Raw genomic sequence first — 17,934 nt, 5'->3', positions numbered from 1 at the left:
TTAGTAATTCTGAGCAGGCAAATGATGATGTTACTAATTCAACTTTGTGTTATAAAAAATGTAGATTGTTTTTGTTACAGAGGAGCTTGATATAGACAGCATCCTCAGTTTAACAGGAACCCTGTTTAAGAGAAATAGTATCTCTTGACATTTAATTTGCATTTCACGTTTGATAACAAGCAAAATATGAGATGTTTACCAATAAACCTGTAAAATTATATAAAGACATTCCGTTATAACCATAACCAAACAGCATTTAAGCACCATGGAAGAATAAACAAAACACTACCACTATGGTTTTAGGTGCGGTGGTCTGAGCAGGGGAACACTCGAGGGGCTGAAAAACAGAGCTCTCATTTACCTCTTTATACTTTCACCACCTCATGAGATCATTTTCATCTGGACAATTTCATTATTTTGGCGAATAACTTTAATCACAAGATATTAAAGTTAGCATGCTTTGATAGCTATCTTTCAAGGATCATATGGATTACTGCAGACATTTTTCAAATACTTTATAAAAAATAAAGGATTACAGTATCAACCAAAATTTCAATTTCCAATAAAACTAAATATTTTATGTCATCTGACAACTACTGTATCTATTAAATCAACACTGTAAAATGATCATCAATGCAAAGGAATACTGGTGAAAAAATCCTCACCTAAAAGCGTTTTTCTTATTGAAAAATAGTAAACCAAAGATGAACTATTTACCTCCTCACGTTTCCTTTCAATCTCTTCATTTTTTCCATCTAAGAGAGATCTTAATTCCTTAACCAAGTCCTTCCACTTATAAACCTCTGATTTTTCTGACTTCAAATTATCTCGCATTCTGCTCAACTCATTTGTTAGGTGCTCAATCTGAAATCGAAATATAATATAGAAATTAAAGAGGGAATAAAACAATCAATTTCTTTGTTCCATACATTAAAACCTTTCAGTCTAATTGAAAAAGTAATATTAGTCAATAGTGGAGTTGATAGCAAATGAAATGAATCTATTTCTCATAAGTAGTTTTCAAGTGATGAGGGCTGATGCCCCATTGCACACCATTACTTACTAACTAACAACAGGAAAATGCATGGCAATATAAGCAACAAGAAACAATCAAGACATGTGAACTTGATTTTGAATATTAATAGGTAACAAATAATAATAAAAGCTACCTGTGTAGTTAGCTCCTGCTTCTCTCTTGTGTTACTGGCTGTTTCTCCTTTAGATCCGGAGTGTAACTTTCTTGGGACGCTGGAATTAGCTCTTTCATTCTCTAACTCTAAAACTAAACCCTGAATGCGCTTCTCAGCATCTTGCAAGCACCTGTAGAAAAAAATTGTTAGAAAAATATGGATTTGGGCAAATTCAGTAAAGTAGTTCTGCTATCTGACTAGTTACGGAAGATAAAAGAAAGTTTTCAGACATTGAGTACCAATTAAAGAATAAAAAAAAATGTCTTTACAGTGCAATAAAGATAATTTTTATGCTACACTATTTTTAAAGTCAAAATGTTTAAGAACTTTATAAATGCAATCACAAACTATTATTCTCAAGACTTTTGAAATTAATCCTATTTAGGCTGATATATCTTTTAATGAAGGCTTATGTAAAAGAATTAAAATAATTTTAATCTAAGATATAGAAAAACCTGTAAAAAAAAACAGGACTTTAATAGTAAAATCACTTATTTCTATACTCGCCTGGTGTTCATATTACCTTTCTCTCAAAGTTGGTTAAATGTCAACATTTACCCTAAAACTATAAATTTCACATTTACTTTCCTTGTATTTCCCCAGACCCTGTACTGTAGTACTGTATTGGGAACATATGGCAGTGTATGGAAATACTACAGCACGGGTAGATCACATCTCATTGTCTTTCAGTCCTAAGTCGAAACTAAATCAATAGCCCCTCACCTCACTAGTGAATGGGTGGAGGGGATGATGTTCAAGAATGCCAGGTGAGTATACATATAAATAATTCTATTAAAATTCTGTTTATTTCCATGAACCTCCCTGGCATTCATATTGTTGACTACAATGTTGAGATGAAGGTAGGATAGTGCAGGAAGTGCAGGGCAATGATAAGAAAAAATAATTTAAAATTTTAGTTTTAGAGTAGACGTCGATATTTAACCAGCCTCGAGAGAGAAATAATATGAATACCAGGGGAGGGTCAAAGAAATAAAGTAATATAAAGAATAATCAACTACAAACCTAAATAAAAAGAATGAACTTAAGTCTTAACTCTTAATATTGCATGTTAATGTACCTGTTTAGCCTCCGAACCACTTCATCAGGTCGAGAATTCTGACTTGCTGATTTTTCCATAACCTTTTGTTCTTCCATTCTTAATCTTTCCTCCCAGTCTTCACGCTCTTTCAAATACCTATTGCCGCAATTTAAAGTTGGTTCATGGCGTGCAATATGGATGGTTGGGATCATGTGAGGGAAGTTAAAAGCACATATAATTATAGGAGATTGTTAACAGCATACTCCATGCTTAGCAATTATGCAAAGCACTGTACAGTACATCATAAGTTGAACATTCTAACATTACTAATAAAACTTGTTAAGTGAATTATCTATTGAAGAATGTACTAATACCTAAAACAAAGAAGATTTGTGTAAAATAAATCTTCAACGAACTAAAAAAAAACGTTTGATAATCTATAATAAAAATTACTCAAGCAATCATAAGCAAAGCATTACGCAATACTACTAGATTTCTAAAAGGTTAAAAAACATTAGGTAAGTCAACTTATAATATCTTCCTATTACAAATATAAATTTTCCAAAATACTAGATTAATAAAGATCATATAGTACTATCCTTTGTTAGTCATTTATAACACCTAAATCTTATAATTGTATCAGAGATTAACCATTTTATTTTCAAAACTGATACCGACATTTCCACCCTACTTAGCTAAGTTAAAGCTGTTTTATTTATTTGATCCGGTAAGAGACATTAATGGAATTTCGTGTGAACATTTCAATGTAAATTTCCATTATAGGTGATGAAGAATTTCATAAAAAACAGGTGTATAACATTAGGAGCACTTTAACTTCAAAAGACTAAAAATTGTAAGAGGTAACCCCCAAAATACAGAAAGAAAATCAATTACTTTATTTCATTGTTTGATTATATAGATAAACTGTACTTCTTTCCTTAATAAACTTCAATATGAATTACAAGCATGATTGTACTCTAACATATTAAAAAAATAGCATTACCTTGGCCATTTGAAAAATAAAATGACTGATTTAAGTTTCCCAAGTTTAACAATATAATTGCATTAGATCTAAGTTTGGGAACTATGTTAAGTCCATTTAAATTTTGAATATGGAAGTTTACTAAACAAAATTCATAACCAACCAATTAGTGTACCTTTGATAAATCTATTAGGCATTTCCAAATAAAAAACCTCGTAAATCCTTCCCACGTCTGTTAACGTGAGGGACACTTACCAAGACAACTGACATTTCATTATACCAAAAAGTTCTGTATTTAAGACTTAATCATTCCTTTACAGATGAAATATCAATCAAATTTGTTAAAACTATAAAGGCTCAAGGGTAATGCTTTGCTTAAAAATGAAAAAATGTCCAAAAATATATATATATATATTTTTTTTTTACTGTAATAGAAACTTCTTTCAGACAGAAAAGTCTCAACCTGAGTTAACAAACTCATCATACACACACCTTATTCATATACCAAATCTCCATAAATATGCTTTAACCACAAAATGAATAAAATATTTTTGGTGCTCCAAAGTGACCTATAACCTTAAAAATGGGTCTAAATAAAGATAAAATATCTGGGATCCTAGAGTAAGCCTTGATCTGGAAAAAAATTCACAGAATAGATTTGGGATAACAATCTCCCGGGCCTATCCCCCAACCCTTGATACCTACCATATTTCATTAAATTAAAAGAAAATCCAAACTTATGTAAAAAATATATTTCGGAAAAATAATCACCAACTCCAAAATACCTTCCCACCGAGTCTCATAAAAGCCAGCAAAAACTTAAATGTTGATCTTTACATCAACATGTGATCTTGAAAAGGTCAAAGGTTAATAATTTGAAGGCTTTATCAATACTCATGGAACTTACGTAACGTTTCATGAAAACTGCAAAATTTAATACTGACATTTACAATTATCAGTTGCCTTAAAAAAATTAAATGTCAAAATACTGTACCTAAACGATACCTTGGGCAGTGTCAAATTCTGCATGCCAGAGGCTACTACCAAGTAATAGAGATGTAAAGTTAAAATGCTTTATAAATTTCAACATTAAATTATCACGTGACCTTGAAATACAGTCATGTCAGGGGATAAAGTACCTCACAAAAAATATCTATAGTATCTAAAAAATTTCATAAAAAATAGATACAAAATAGGAAACTAAGAATAATATAATAACTGCACTAAATATAGGAGCAGCTAAGATAAACCCTAATATAGCATTAATAAGGATTTACATCCATCTAAACTTTCATGCCAATAAACCAATTTTCATTTAGTGGAACTCATAACCATTTCTTTTTTCCTATCTTCTATATAGCTTTCCTAGTTTAGTGTTACCCTTTAGTTTTATCTGAATACATCTGTATGCAATTGATAAAACTACTTGTTGAACAACCAACTAAAAACTAAATAAGTAAAAAGAGTACTGATAATAACTATAAAGAACAATGTAGCTTGCTAACAATCAATTCAAAATACAGTACTATATATTATGAATAACCAATACAATACTGTAAATACTATACTGCATTTCTCTTCAACATCCTTACAATATCATACTGGCAAACTAATAACACAAAGTAATATTTTTGCAACTGTATCTTACTTTTTCTCTAGTAGATCATAATGCTGCTTCCAATCTGCAGTACCCTGAGATTCAGACTGAGAAGACATGCGATCCAACAGCTCTTTGTACCTAAACACACACACATTGCAGTTTAAATTTTTAAATGCCATCCTTGAAAGTGAATTGTACGAAAGCATGCTATGTTTGTTTTATAATCTATGTAAGTTACTAAAAAAAGCAAATGATTCTACTTAGTGTTTACTAAGTTTCTTTTCAGCATTATAGAAATCCTTGGCACAAAACTATCATAATACACTTAAGAAAATTAAAAGGAAACAGGTATAAAAAAATAAAAAAATAAAAATGATCCAACTAAACTGAATGTCTAGGTGAGAACCACGTGTCCTTTTAAAGAGGCATATTATGCAAATGAGGTAAGTGGCATTAAGATCATTGTCCCTTCCCACACTCAATTACTGCAGCCTACTTCCTTTCAAGAGTTCACCAACAACAAAATGTTGCCTTAAGCGACAATGCCTACATTACAGAATATATTTCATCACCATATAAAGCCAACTAATTAAAAGATTTAAACTTGGATATTTTTCAAATTTCAAATTAATGATTTATTAACTGCAAAAGAAAATCTCTGAAAAACAAAAGCTTTTAATTTTGTTTCTTTTTCAACTTTATATCAATTATTTGACAGCATTTCCAATGAGTATCAATGATAGTCCTGGCCAATTTTTATGTAAGACAAGCAAATTATCCAATTCATGATGATTGTAAATTCATACAATTGGGTTTTCAAACTTCCAAAAGGCATGCTTGAATACTTGCAAAGGAGCAAATACATGCAAAATCACAAACATGATTTTGTGCAACAAGATGAAGCTAGAGCCTGATCATTCTTTTTATATTAAAAGCTTTTTTTCAATAATTATTTCTATATTTAAAGGTTTTTTAAATCATTATTTTTATATTTAAATTTTTTTATCATTTCTATATTTGAATCTTTTATCATTATTTCTATATTTAAAGTTTTTTAATGTATGATTAAAGGTTTTGACAACATAAAGTTAAAAAAAACATTAAAAAATACTACATTCATATTCTAAATGTGAATAAATCAATAATATTGTAGGTTAAAACATAAGTAAGAATCATGGACTAACCACCAATTATCAAAAGGAATACTAGATGATCTACATTAGAAATAACTCAGAAAAGCACAATAGTAAACACAAATTTAGCTACAAAATATTTTTTAAGATAATTAATGCAAATGATCTTGGCTTTTCATCTTCTTAATGCACAAATATTATGAGTATATTCTAATTACTTTTTTCTCATTTCATTAAGCTCGTTTGCACAGGACGCCTTTTCAGACAGATCATGCTCTTGCTCTTCTATTCGGTCAAGCAATTCCTTAATCTGAAAAAAAAAAAAAAAAAAAAAAATGTGGGTTACATAGTGTGATTATTATAATTTCTATCTTAATTAACACTTTAATCAATTACATTTCTGTACAACAATAACCTGATACAAAGCTACTTTAACTAATATGCCAACCCTACAATACTTACTTTTTTTCTGCATAAAAAAACACATTTTAAAAGATATTTATATTTTTCCTAGCTATACAAATCAGAATCCTTTAAAATAGGGAATGTCTTTAGTGGACCTGCATCGACCATTGAAATCATTAATAAGGTCATCAACAACAATTCTCGAGTGCTCATGAGAAGCTCCACTCACTCACCTGTCAACGACTCTTCACTTTTGACCTTCATCTCAGGACTAAGAGGGTTGGTTGAGATGGGAAGTTTAACTTAAAAGGACTAACATTTGTATAGCTAGAAAAACTGCAAACTTTTTAAAATTTGTTATTCGTTTGTACGTGTATACAAACTTGCGTCTTTTTAAATAGGGATGGTGCTAAAAAGTGTGGCTTAACAGCATCAGTGTCAGATCTAGCATGTAAAAATATGAAAGCTTCATTTCATTGTACATGGAAGGAAAGATGAAACATAAGAGCCGGTTACTCTACCCTTCCTACATATTTACATTGAACACTTTACCATAGACAAGATGCATCCTGTGCCATGAGGGAGCTGGGCTGGCTACACAACTACAGAGCTGCCACCACAAGGCCAAAATAAAATGTTGATGGACCTGCGCATATACTTCCTCAGGAAGGATGAAGGTTGTTGGCGCATCAGAATTCCAACACCTGTCCAAATGAAGATTCTTTGAAGTCTAAATCTCATGATGTTAGAAAGAGACTGTGTTGCAACACCTCTTCTTGGTTCTGCTAGTGCTAAGGAAGAGACGCTGATACTCGGGTAAATTTTTGGTCCTTCCAGATGCTTGTGACAGGAGAAGTACCCCTAGACAGAAGATGGCTCATGCTCCCTAGTAGTCCAAAGGTAGAAGTGCTGACAGATCGGGAATCATACCGCAAGTTTTCTTTCTGAGGCCTGGTGTGATCAACATTAGTTGATCAGCTGGCAAAAAGGGTGAGTGGAGGGAAATAGACATCCCATGGGTATTGTAAGAGCCTTGAACACTGCCCATGGGTCTCGGATGGGGGGGGGGAACCGGTAGCTTCCAGTTAGACATGCAACAAATAGGATGGTTCTTGGTGATTTCCACAGGGCAAGAAGTCTCTCCACTTTGCAAGGATGTAAGGATCACTCCGAGTGGAAAACATGCCCCTGGCACCCGAGCCTTTCTGATAGTACTTACTGTAAATTCCTTTTTGTCAAAAATGTACCTGGGTGACAGTTCTATGGCATTAGTACACCTCCCAGATTTGTATCTGCATTGTCAACTTACAAAAGGGGGGAGGGAATGAAATAGTGACCCCATTACTTTTTTATATGGACTACTAAAGTGGGGTTGCACAAACACTACCGAAAGTCCTCGCAAAAATTCTTGGAGTACATGCAGTTACAACACAGCTTGCATTTCAAGGATGTTTTAGTGCTGAATTTCACTGATCACACACCTTAGGCAACCAGATAGAACAAGTGCATAACCCACACCTTCTGCAACCTACTAAGGACAGTTGCATGTCCGGAAGGTGGAGTCATGTGAGATTCCCCTGGTGAGGTTTCCTTGTGTAGCTAATAGGGAGATAAGCCTGGAACAAGATGAATTAAGGGACCTGTGAAGTCAGCCCAGCAATCTTTCAAATCACCGAAGGGATCTTTGGTGGATGCACCCGTGGGAAAGAAGCTTCTGTAAAGAGGAAGGTGATCGAACTGCCAGTGATGAGCTGTGTTCATGAACATTATCAGTCTGTGAGATGGGGAGCAGGGGTCCAAACAGTAGCAAGTACCCCTCACAAAGGACACTCACTACTCAGGACTAAGCCCTCTTCTTTGTCAGCTTACTCAAAGACAACTGGCAGCGCCCTCCTCAGCAGCAGGAGAGGGGGAATGCTGATATCAGCTTCTCCCTCTACCTTCCCTTTCCTCTTTTCTGGCCTGACCAAGAGTTGTGTATGCACAAAATCCCTTCAAAAGGAAGAGGTCTTAGACAGTCCTGATCAGGGGCTAGAGAAGGTTGCAGCCTTTTTATCTTCGATCCGACGGGCATGGCTGCACCCGAAGGTTGGCCACTGACACAAGCCAAGAAGGATGTGCCTTCTGACTTGAGTCTTTCTAAGGAGAGTCCCCCCCAACAGAGCATCTACTGACGTGTCTCTGACGTGATGACGTGGCAGACTGACCCATAGAATATTCACTGCTAATAGTGTGTGGCAGGATCCTCGTTGGTTCTCCAAAAGTGAGTGAGACCCTAGATTCATAGATCTGATCATCAGCTCAAGCTAGGACTAACTAGCAAAATCTGACCAGGCAGCTGCAAAGAAGGCCTCAACCTTGAGGAGCATAAAAAGGGCAGATCAATAACTGAGACCAACCTGAAGAGGAGCTCTGAGGTTGCCTAAACTACATCATTGCACTTGAAAACAGTGCAAGAGCACCCACAAAAGAACACTCCAAATCAGGATGTCTCTGCTTATGTCAGTACCGGTCCAAGGTCCGGTACCTGAGGGGCAAAAGACCCCAAGTATCCTCATACTTCATAGGGATAGAGGGTCTGTCTGGCTGTTCTGGAAATCTAATCTTTCCCTGCAAACCTAGTGTTCTGACCAAAAGACAGAATCTGCTAAGTAATCAAGGAATAAGGCTGAACCAACCCGGTAAGCCTCAAGGTAAGAAGGATCTCTAGCATTGATCAAAGCAGAGCCGGAAGGAGTCCTTCATACTTTTCCTACTGATGATCAAGGTAAGGAGGAAATATTGACCTTGTGCCTTAGCATGGGGCTGAGGTTCCTTAACCACAGGACTGTGGCTGCTGACTGCTCAAAGGCTTGCAATGACGACCTCAAGGAAATATCTCAACACAGGATACCACAGTACTGTTCCCCATTTAAAGGAGGAGTTGTAGTTCATCCTCCAGGAAGGAAAGGTGAAGGGAAGTGTCTAGCTCTTCCACACATGGACATCAGAAGGTGTATGATGGGTGCTACAGCAACTTGATGAGGAGAGCAAAGTGCTGAACATTCTCTCTGGCAATTCATGGGGTTATCAAGAAAAACATTGGAGAAGACTTAGCCTTCTTCCTCTTCAATGCAAACACCCACCTATGGGAGACCACGATCTACCCTCAGTAAAACGGGGATAATTGTGAACAATTATGCCCCTATGTAGTGCTTGGATCTATCACCTGTTTATCATAAATTGAAGCAGTGTCCAATTTACACTTGCAATCCTGCTTCATTTCATTATTATGCAACACAAAGCTGCTATCACCATTTAAGCTCAAGGTCAAGGAAAAATATTAAACAGTCTTGGATAGGATGCGGCAATACGTTCATACTCACTGCAGCCAGAGACAAAAGTAAAGAGTTTAACAGGCGGATGGGAGAGGACTACTCACTTGCACTCACCACCTGCCGTTAATACCTTGTTAACAATTTCAATGGCCGCTCCACCTCCGTTGAAGACAGTTACTATTTCAAAGGACAAAATGTTTTTGTATAGATAGGAACAAATGTACATAGACATTTCAAAATGTACAGTACACTTCCTAACTATATTTAGTCCTTAGCTGGTACTCTATCCAAGGAAATTTCAGGAAACTTCTGTATATTTCTGCATTTAAGCCTAGTAATATCACTAACATTAATTCAATAGTTATAAGCTAAGCTAGGTATTCTCGAAAATTCAATATCTAAGAATCAATAACTTACACACTTCTCACATAAGAATCACTTACCAAATCCCCTTCCAAATCAGCAACAAAAGTCTCTTGTATTACCCTATTTTTCATAAAAAGTTATGTTGAAATCTGAATCTTAATTACCACCCAATGGTAATCAATTCATCATAGATTCAAGTCAGACATTCCTTTAATATTTTGTAGAAATATAAAAGAAATTTTTATAGAATCATGTTGACAGCCTTAAAAATTGACATAATGTATACACAAAATAACCTGGGTGAAAATATGTTTCACTATAGATAAACAAATATCCGAAATAAAAGTAATAGAATAAAAAATGATTAAGTGAATCTCCATTAAAAATATTAAGAAGTTTAACCACACCACTGAGTCAAAACATATGACTCCAAAAGGGCAGGTCAGAAAGGTTTTGCCTTTAATATAAAAATATTCTTATTAAAAGGGGTGCATCTTAATGTACACACGAGGTAATGTGTGGAACCTCTAATGCTAAATAACTTAATACAGCTCTAAAATCTACACTAGATGGTATCAACAATTTATATACTGTGTGGGTGGAAAAGTTCAGCAGTGCAGAAGCCAATTTTTATTATAAATGCAATAAAAGAAGATGGTGTGCATTGCTACAAGTTATTTTCTGAAGCTATGTAATTAACTGGGATTCTGGGAGAGGTTTCCTTTGTCACTTAGGTGGATTATCAATTCAAGAATGTTCTTATTTTCCATAGAATGACAACAATCATATCCAGCATTACCTGGGCTTAGAGTTGGAGTCATGACATTTTATGATGCCTAAAATAAATTACAGATGAAATCAACAGACTCATTTTTATTCACACAGTGTTAGTGTGAAAGTGAAACTCGGTGTGCTATAGATGAAAATAAATAATTTCCATACCCAAATGATTAGTGAAAGAATATAGAAACAACCTTTTTGAAAAGAACTGCATCATTACTTTATGAAAACTAAATCATTTATAAGCTATTCTACTACCTAAACAGTTACTGTATACACAAGAAATAAGATGGAACCAACATTAAAGAGTACTTGGTGAGATAAACTTCTTTGGCAAATTTATTTCAGTTTATGTACCATATATATTCCACAACATTCATTGTAGTTATAACTGGCTTCATTTAAATATGGAATATAAAGATCACATAAATGAGCAAAACCAAATTAGTAACTTGCAATATGAAGCAAGCTTCCGTCACCCACCTATACCCCGACTATCAGATAATAGAGATAACTTCAATTGTAGCCCAATATGAAAACATCATTACAACTCTCTTGTCATAAAGTGGCTGTGATTGAAGTGGTTTATGGACTGCCTTTGCTATCTAACAAACCTTTCCACGAATTTCATCACTATTCTCCAATCTCCTTCATAAAATTAATGTCAAAATATTTAATAAATTGCAGATGTATTTCCAATGATTTTTGTGAAAAAAGATCACTAGATTTCATACATATTCAACAATATATAATGGACCTTTTTAGTGCTTTCTAGGAAAATATCTGGATATCTGCATCTAATTTTCAAAGGTCATTAGGGATATTCCACAATTTCTTGTCTCATGAATTGGGTTTCAAAACTCCACCAAAATTCAATAGCTTTTTGAGAAACTTATATCATGAGGATACTATAACAAGTTCTCTCGAATTGGACCCTATCCTTGGTTTCTTCAGTCTCACAAAATCTCCCTATAAGCAATTCAAGAAGGCCTCTCACTATGACCTGGTTAAATTCCAAAGAATTTCTACCTCATTTTAGAATCAAAGGATGATGGTCAAAATATCTCCATTAGCCCAAACATCCCGACAAGACCAAACTCCTGGGTCGTTCATACAAAACCATAAAATTCTTCTTAATTTCCCTCTTCCTTTACAAGAGCTTAACAGATATAGGTCACCCTTGAGGCCTACAAAATCTTCAAAGAAATACATTCTTGTTGTCTTTTCTGATTCACTCTTCTATTAAGACTTATTTGTCACCTCTTGAAATAATCACTCGGTTTCCAAGACAACTGTAGCTTTCTGACTTAAGATATTCTTTAAAAAAAGTAAACATATATATATAAATTTATATATACATGAGACCTCACAAAACTTCATGTACTGTATTTACAGCTAAAAAAAATCTTTTTCCGATAAGAAAATAAACAAAAAAAGAACTGCATAATAGCAACACTAAAATAACCCTATGAAAACTTAGAAAAACTTACAAGTAGTGTACACCGCCTAATTACTTCCAAGCTAATTACCTGCATTTCAAGACTTGACACACGCTGTCTCAAGCTGTGAGTATCAGAGGACATCTCCTCCTTATCTCGTCTCAACTTATCAACTTCCCGTTCTGACCTGTCCAAATCCCCTTCGCAAACTTCCAACTTTTTACGGAGACGATTCAGGTCATCAGTAAGGGAAGTTATGGTTTCTCGAGATTCAGATAGACTAACTTCAAGCTTTGCTCTTGACCTACTAGAAGGAGACTGCAAGAGAAAAATGCACATTCTACCAGCATACTGACTACTGTACACAGAAGACATGTTTGTAGCAAGCGAGACATTTTTGTAGTTAGCAAGAGCATTTTCTCTATTTGTCCTATTATAAAAAATATAAAACTCTGCAGACATAACACTTGAATGCATTAACAGACATAAAGCAAAGGAGTTTACTGTTTACAAAGCTGTAAATTCTAGCAAAACTTACTTCAGTATAATTATATTACACTTCTATTTTTATTTACATGTCAATCAACACTAGAGACTAAATAAATTATAAATATGTGCAATACTGTAGTATAAATCTGTAAAAGGTAAAGAACAATCTGTATGAATCTTTCATTTTATCTCTTATTCTCGCTCTTTACCAACAGTCTAGTCTAACTATCAATTTTTTCAAGAAGTTTCTTTGATAAAAATTATTTCATACCTTTCTTTATAATTCATTTGTATTCTACATTAATAATATGAAATTAAGTTACACTGTTCAAAAGAATTTCATACATTTTTATATCATTCACTTGTACCCTACTCTACATTCAAAATAAACAACAATCTATAAAATCAAGTTAACATTAAAATATTTATAGAACATTTGAATGAAAGATTTTAAGCTCTCAAGAAATATTGTACTATATTTCAATACACTTCAAATTTAAAGATATAGGTTGGGAGGAAATCATATAAATAAATAATGTTATCGTAATTTGAGATCACAGGCTGTTAAACTCAAAATTACCATAATTAAAATGTGTTAAAATATACTGTATTAAAAAGTACAATGACACACAACTTCATACTTGAGAAGGAGTGAATCAACTTGTACCATTCAAAAGAGGATAATATAATGATCTTGTAAAGAAAGTAACAAAAATAAATCCCACAGGAATACAGTATACAAATTAATTCTAATGGAAAATTAAAATAGGATTTTTTCAAAATGTTAAGGGTCACCAAATCTGATATAGAGCCACTTAAGGTTGAGATTGTTAGTCAAAACGTTGAAACTACAAAAGTCAAAATGTTTTAATTATTAAAATAAGTCTCACTTTCCATACTGTCAGAATAGATTAGGGAAGGCATCTTGGTCAATCTACTGATTTTAGAAATACCAGAATCCACAGTGTTTTTTAAAAGAAGTTAAAAACAGTTGACTTCTAACTCAGTATAGTTTTCAGCAAGATTCTTAATGAAAGGCATCATTTGCTTCTCTTGATAAGAAAAACTGCTGTGTGCATTTAAAATTCATGCAGGCCAGGGTGCTGGTAGTGTACATATGTGGTGCTCATAAAAATGTCCATCAAATTAAAACAGTGGAGAGTATTTCAAGAAGTGTGTGCAACTGTGCATCCATTTTGAGGCTAACTTCCTGCATTAAGTGCTTTGCTGTTTCTGTGCTGGATCAATTCAAGGCTGAGCCCAGTTAAATTCGTAGCAATTCAAAATTTACCAACATGAAGTGGTTTTTACTGATGATACACCTTGCATAAGTAAATTGTGTCAGAAATCATATCTATCTTGCTAATAATTTTCAAGGTGACAATCACAACAATCTATTGGTGTTTTTTCCAACAGAACATTCTGCAAATTAAGCCAAAACACTCAATACATATTTAATGGAGAAACTGCTGTAGTTATTCTGGTAGAAGAGCAGAGAAGAGCTGTTGAATGTTCCCCTAACCACCACAAGCTGTTAAATATTTTCTTCGTTTTGCATGCCAATATTTGCATGTGTCCTTATGGATCATTCCAAAAACTACGAGAGAAAGTGATACACTCAGGAGAAATTTCCAGTGTCCATTACAAAAACTGCTGGTGCCTAAAGAATAAAGTACCTGTTGAAGCAGGTCTAGGTCAGAGTGGTGGAGGTGATGGTTGTGGTGATGAAGGTGAGCACCAGTGACTGTATTAGAGGATGAAGGTCCTCCTCCAGCACGCAGACGTGTCTTGAGGCCCGAATTCTCTTTATGGAGCTCCAGATAGTCAGCCTGATTAATGTACCATATGGTAGTACAGTATAGTCTCTAGTCAGTCATAGTCTGATAAGCCTCTGAATACTTCCCATTCACTTACTTCTTTGGTTTACAAGCAAATTTCAACAGCAATTGTCATCGTTTTTAGTAAGTGATGGAATACTTTTGGCAAAGGAGTCATAACCATGTCTCTCTTCAACACAAAATATTGTTTCAATACGAAAATACCGTTTAACAATTTATCTACCTAACAGAGCTAGGTGTCAAATTTAGTCAGCTGTCACACACTTGATAAATTCAAATTATGCTTCAGTACTTACACATTAGAACGTGCTCATATAAGCCTAAATACCTAGAAAAATTCTTGTAAAATAATTTACTCTTCACAGGATAAAAAAAAAAGCTATTGAAAATGTATACAAATCACTGTAAACTTTAAAAACTCCATTATTAACATGCTGGTATGAAAAATCCCTTAGTACCATTAGATATGAGCAATTTAATCATATAAAAGCCATGTTTTTACAGAACCAAAAATTTTTTCTCATATAAAGCCAATAATCATATATTATACAATATACGGTATGCCTATATCAGTGTCCAGGATGTTCCAAACTTAAAGATTCTTTAGCTTTTCAGACAAGAGGTAGTTTCTACATGCATGTGCCATCTGTATTCACAGGTATGTTTCAACCAGTAACCTCACTTTTCGTGTACGCTGCTGCAGTGCAATGAAATGGGAACCCATTAAATGATCAATGGATTCTTATGATGAAAAGGGTTTTGCTTTATAACAAGTTTGGATCATCGCATCCTCATCAATCATAAACTTGTCAATGATGGAAACTGAAGAAACACAAGTCAGTCCTCCAATAAGGAGCGGAAGATGGATATCGGTCTTGAGTGTGATTGGCAACAAATAGATGACAAACGAAATTGGTTAGCAGGTACTCATGCCGCAAGAAAAGCAACATCAACACCTAGGGCTGCAGTGACGGCCTGAGTAGCTTCCCAACATTGGTGCAGTAGTGACTGTTGGGAGTGTCTATTGCTAAAATAGGAACGGTCACTACAGGTGGAGTCATAGGAGTAAGTTATATCTTTTAAGTCCTTCAGTTACTTCTGCATAGTGTTAGCCATAAAAACAAAGAGTATTTTTCAGTCAAGCCATATATGTGTACTAAAAAATTGTGGTCAAATCTGCTTGATCAGTTACTGCAAAATAATATCAAGCAGGTAAATGTGACACAAAAAGTTTCATCAACAGACCGATCAACAAAAGTGAAGTTGCAGGTAGAGCAGAGCAGTTGAAGGTCAGGCACAGTACAAACTAATACCTAGCTGGGACTTTAAAAAATTACCAGAAATAGTTCACCCCAGCCGTAAAGAAAGATAAAATGTTGGTATCAGAAAGACCAATCACTATAAAAGCTGAAGACATTTTTTTGTGCAGCTTTCCTTGAACACCTCATCTCATACTTCCTCTACACAAAGCAAAACTACTGTACTTGGTGACAACTTGCAGCGCATCTCATACATATATGCATAGCAAGCCTTGCTAGGAAAGCCTTAACATATATGACAAGTATCAGTACTGAATACTGTAAAATTACAAAATATAACGGAAAATCATTGGACAGGAAGAAACTATCAAACCGGAGTATACCATAAATCACTACCTGTACTACTTTACACAATATATATGATTAGTGATGTAGAAAAAGAAACTGAATCCAGAAATATCTAACAAACAAAATTAGATACAATTATGAGTAGGAAAAGGCATAACTGATAAACTAAAATCAAATTAAACAAATACAATAATACACGAACCAAAATATAAAGAATAACCTACTTATGGAAAACAAGGCAGATCTTTTATATTAGGGAGATAGGACCCTTAAAAAATACAAGTAGAATAAGTTAAATACAATGTTGAAACCAAAATCCCATAAAAAGTCCCCCCAAATATAAATACACCAAAGCTGAAAAAACTGTCCATTTACTTTTGCTATGGTACAGTAGTACCTCTGTTTTCGAGTTTAATTCATTCTGAGAACAAACTCACAAACTAAAATGCTCGTAAACTAAAGCAATCTTTCCCAAATGGAAAAGGAAATTCACTGGATGGATTCCACAGGCCATGAATACATGTATACAGTACTCTTATTTTTAAACATTTGTAATTGAAATTATAATCCCTAATATCAGAAATTATAAGAAATTAATAATTCACTATAAAAAAAATAGAAATATTAACAAATATTGCTTTCCACATAATGTTTCATTATGTGGAAAGCACAGTAATAAGTGAAGGGAACAAAGAAGATTCTTTGGAAATCCTAAATCTCAATGATCTGAGGAATGAGAGTAGTATCATCAGCACCAAAGATACATGAAAAATAATGCTGTTGGTTGAGACATACCAGAGTACCTGGAGGGTACGTGCCTAGGGAAATACCTTCTACTATCTGAGAAGAAAAACCTTGAATGAGCTTGGGAACATTCCAGATATGAATATGGGCACCTAAATGATTAATGGAGTTATGATGCAACAAATAATCTTTATTCTAAACCATCGATTTCACACAGCATAGCTTTTATTACATATGCATACATTACTGTACTATATCATACCTATAAATTAGTTTAATATTTTTTTTTCAAGAAATAAAAAAACCATTAATTAGACAAAAATCATATAAAATCTGTACTAAATATTTCAACAGCTAACCTGAGTTTGCTCCAACTTTGCTTTGAGACTTTCAACTTGTGTCTCAAGGAGGTCTACTAATAACGCATCGCCAGAACCTGTGAGGGTTGTAGCACTACTCTCCTGCAAAGAAAGTGAAATATTTTAATCATCTGAAAACTGACTGTACTATTAAGAGGATTTCTTCATATTTACCAGAGAAAACACTAACGCTTACTGTTAATGTTAAGGAAGCACCATAGGCTATGCTACAGCATTGCAAATAAGAACCAATTACTAACTCAATCATGGCCAAACAAGAACTATCTGATTAATCTTGATGTACTTCAAAGCCTGAAGCTTCTCCATATCTGTCTAATGAAGCTGAATGTGTGAACATTGAAGTCACCCAAAAGAAGAAACATTGTTCTAAGTAAATTTCAGTGGATACTTGAAAAAACCTCTTTGTACCATTATAAACTTAATGTGATTGTTTAGTTTAGAGTTCAATAATCAAGCTAGATTAATGAAAAGTAACAAAAGTGGTGATTGCTTAGAAAACAATGATAGTTTTCTATTGACACAAGTGCAACAAAGAGGTTTTAATGAATGGAATGTTCTACATCTCTCATTATCACTGATACAGAAATAACAAACAAGAACAGAATGGATAAGTGATTAAAACGAA

General features: G+C 34.0%; 1 protein-coding gene across 25 annotated transcripts in view; it reads right to left on the bottom strand.

The window, feature by feature from the left end:
* The window catches only part of osp (outspread), a 305,916-nt gene that overhangs the window by 49,639 nt on the left and 238,343 nt on the right, over window positions 1-17,934 (bottom strand). For 16 of the 25 annotated variants that reach the window (XM_068376993.1, XM_068376990.1, XM_068376991.1 and 13 more), the window contains 9 exons: window positions 17,289-17,390; window positions 14,417-14,569; window positions 12,342-12,569; window positions 6,163-6,254; window positions 4,860-4,949; window positions 2,269-2,385; window positions 1,170-1,320; window positions 718-864; window positions 290-337 (listed from right to left, as the gene is read on the bottom strand). In XM_068376993.1, the coding sequence (XP_068233094.1) occupies window positions 290-337; window positions 718-864; window positions 1,170-1,320; window positions 2,269-2,385; window positions 4,860-4,949; window positions 6,163-6,254; window positions 12,342-12,569; window positions 14,417-14,569; window positions 17,289-17,390 (1,128 nt within the window). The remainder of the gene's footprint in view (window positions 1-289; window positions 338-717; window positions 865-1,169; window positions 1,321-2,268; window positions 2,386-4,859; window positions 4,950-6,162; window positions 6,255-12,341; window positions 12,570-14,416; window positions 14,570-17,288; window positions 17,391-17,934) is intronic. The other 9 variants (XM_068376998.1, XM_068376995.1, XM_068377004.1 and 6 more) reach the window with 7 other exon arrangements.

This window comes from Palaemon carinicauda, chromosome 7 (genome assembly GCF_036898095.1).
Source record: "Palaemon carinicauda isolate YSFRI2023 chromosome 7, ASM3689809v2, whole genome shotgun sequence".
In the NCBI taxonomy this organism is placed as follows: Eukaryota; Metazoa; Arthropoda; class Malacostraca; order Decapoda; family Palaemonidae; genus Palaemon; species Palaemon carinicauda.
This window is presented reverse-complemented; position numbering and strand designations above follow the sequence as displayed.